The sequence below is a fragment of the Ipomoea triloba genome, chromosome 16, assembly GCF_003576645.1.
Source record: "Ipomoea triloba cultivar NCNSP0323 chromosome 16, ASM357664v1".
Classification (NCBI taxonomy): domain Eukaryota; kingdom Viridiplantae; phylum Streptophyta; class Magnoliopsida; order Solanales; family Convolvulaceae; genus Ipomoea; species Ipomoea triloba.
This window is the reverse complement of record NC_044931.1, coordinates 10,654,046-10,655,846: the sequence shown is the minus strand read 5'-3', so window position 1 is coordinate 10,655,846 and position 1,801 is coordinate 10,654,046. Positions and strand designations below refer to the sequence as shown.

Below are 1,801 nucleotides of genomic sequence, written 5' to 3'. Positions count from 1 at the left end.
TGTCCGTCTTCTCCTCCTGCTCCCTACTCCTCTCTCCGCTGATCTGCAGCACCCTCCCATCCTCCACCTCCACCTTCACCTCCTCTTTCTTCAGCCCGGGAAGAAGTTCAATAAAGAACTCTTCTCTGGTCCATAGGGGCTTACTGTGTTTCTTCATGAATTCGTCATGAGAATCTGCACATAATTGCTCCACCAATTGTTGCTTGATCTGGGTGATGGTATCCATGAAGTTGAGTTGCCACATTCTGTAATCTTCTTCATAGGGCTTGAAGTAGGGGCCTTTGCTAATTCCTCGTGATTGAACCAATACCTTCATCATCTTGAAAGCATCAAATCCTAATAGCAAATCCCTTCTTGGAAGGCCACATCCAAGAACATGAATTTGGATCTTGCAATTAGGAAGTATGCTAATCTCCAATGGTTCCTTCGTCTCTAATCCTGCATCAAAATCATCTCCAGATGCTGATGTAAGACGTTTCTGGGATGGTCTCCATGCCTCTTGAGGTAACAGCTTTGGGTTCATCATTGAGAACTGAGCTCCAGTATCAACAAGGGCTATGGCATCGAATGGCTTGCTTGACCGGTGCTTGATCTGTACTTTCACATGGGGTGCTTTGAACTCTTCATCTTCTTTTATCCCAAAATTGTATGAGATAAAATCTTCTTCCGGAACTTCATCTTCTATGGAAAAGATTGTTTCTGCTGAAGGTTCATCTTCTGGGCTGAGATAGCCATCCAGGTCTTCTTCGGCGATATCGTCATCAATAAGAGACATGACTTCCGATATCATTTTAGCCGCTTGCTTCTCCTTGCAATCTTTGGCGTAGTGTCCTGGCTTTCCACAAACAAAGCATTTGTTAGATGCTTTATTTCCTCTTTTTTTTTTTTTTTTTTTTTTTTTTTTTTTTAATAATAAGACACACACATAGAACTGCATAAACATTAATTTTTTTTTACACCACATAAACATTAATTAATTAACCAGAAATATCGATAGCCTTAACATCAGTCTTCTTGGCCTCCTCCTTGGGCACCGTCACAGACAACACCCCATTCTCCATGCTAGCCTTTATCCAATCCATCTTCACATTCTCCGGCAGCCTGAACCGCCGGAGAAACCTCCCGGAGCTCCTCTCCATCCGGTGCCACGTGTCCGTCTTCTCCTCCTGCTCCCTACTCCTCTCTCCGCTGATCTGCAGCACCCTCCCATCCTCCACCTCCACCTTTACCTCCTCTTTCTTCAGCCCGGGAAGGTCCGCCGTGAAAACGTGCGCCTCCGGGGTCTCCTTCCAGTCGATTCTCGCGCTGGCGAACCGCGCCGCCTCGCCGGAAACCTCCGGTGCAGAGACGGCGGCGATAGAGAATGGGAAGTCATAGAAGGGGTCCCAGATTTCGAGGGAGAATGGGTCGAAGACGGTGCTTCGTCGGCCACCGAAGAAGCTCGGAATCAGCGACATTCTATTGATCTTGGTGAAAGAAAAGAGCGTTTGAGTAATTGTTTCCAAATTTCTGTTGCTTAGGATGAGAGCTTCTCCTCCTCCTGGAATTTTCATATCGAAAGCATGGTCTTGCAATCGATAAGACATCTGGTAGTGGACAGTGGCTTCAATAGCATCTTGCTCAGCATGCTTAGCTCCAACAATATGGACTTGGATTTAAACATATCTAGAAGATGTGGATCTTCTAAGGATACGTTAAAATTTGGGTAAACAGTAGCACAGACAGTGCCAGAATCAAGTGTGACTTCCATGGTGGCTATCAATGCATGTTGGTACTCTAAGTACCTGGAATCAAGGAGACA

At 45.6% G+C, this 1,801-nt stretch overlaps 1 protein-coding gene across 1 annotated transcript; it reads right to left on the bottom strand.

Annotated features, from left to right (window-relative positions):
• Positions 1–977: 977 nt before the first annotated feature.
• LOC116008005 (17.3 kDa class I heat shock protein-like) lies at positions 978–1,482 on the bottom strand. Its single transcript, XM_031248645.1, has one exon. It carries the CDS (start codon positions 1,455–1,457, stop codon positions 978–980), a length of 480 nt encoding a protein of 159 aa, XP_031104505.1. The 5' UTR covers positions 1,458–1,482.
• Between the last annotated feature and the right edge of the window lie 319 nt (positions 1,483–1,801).

Bases quoted from the DNA above. Each gene is read 5' to 3' on its own strand.
- LOC116008005 (XM_031248645.1), bottom strand. From the start codon at position 1,457: ATGTCGCTGATTCCGAGCTTCTTCGGTGGCCGACGAAGCACCGTCTTC.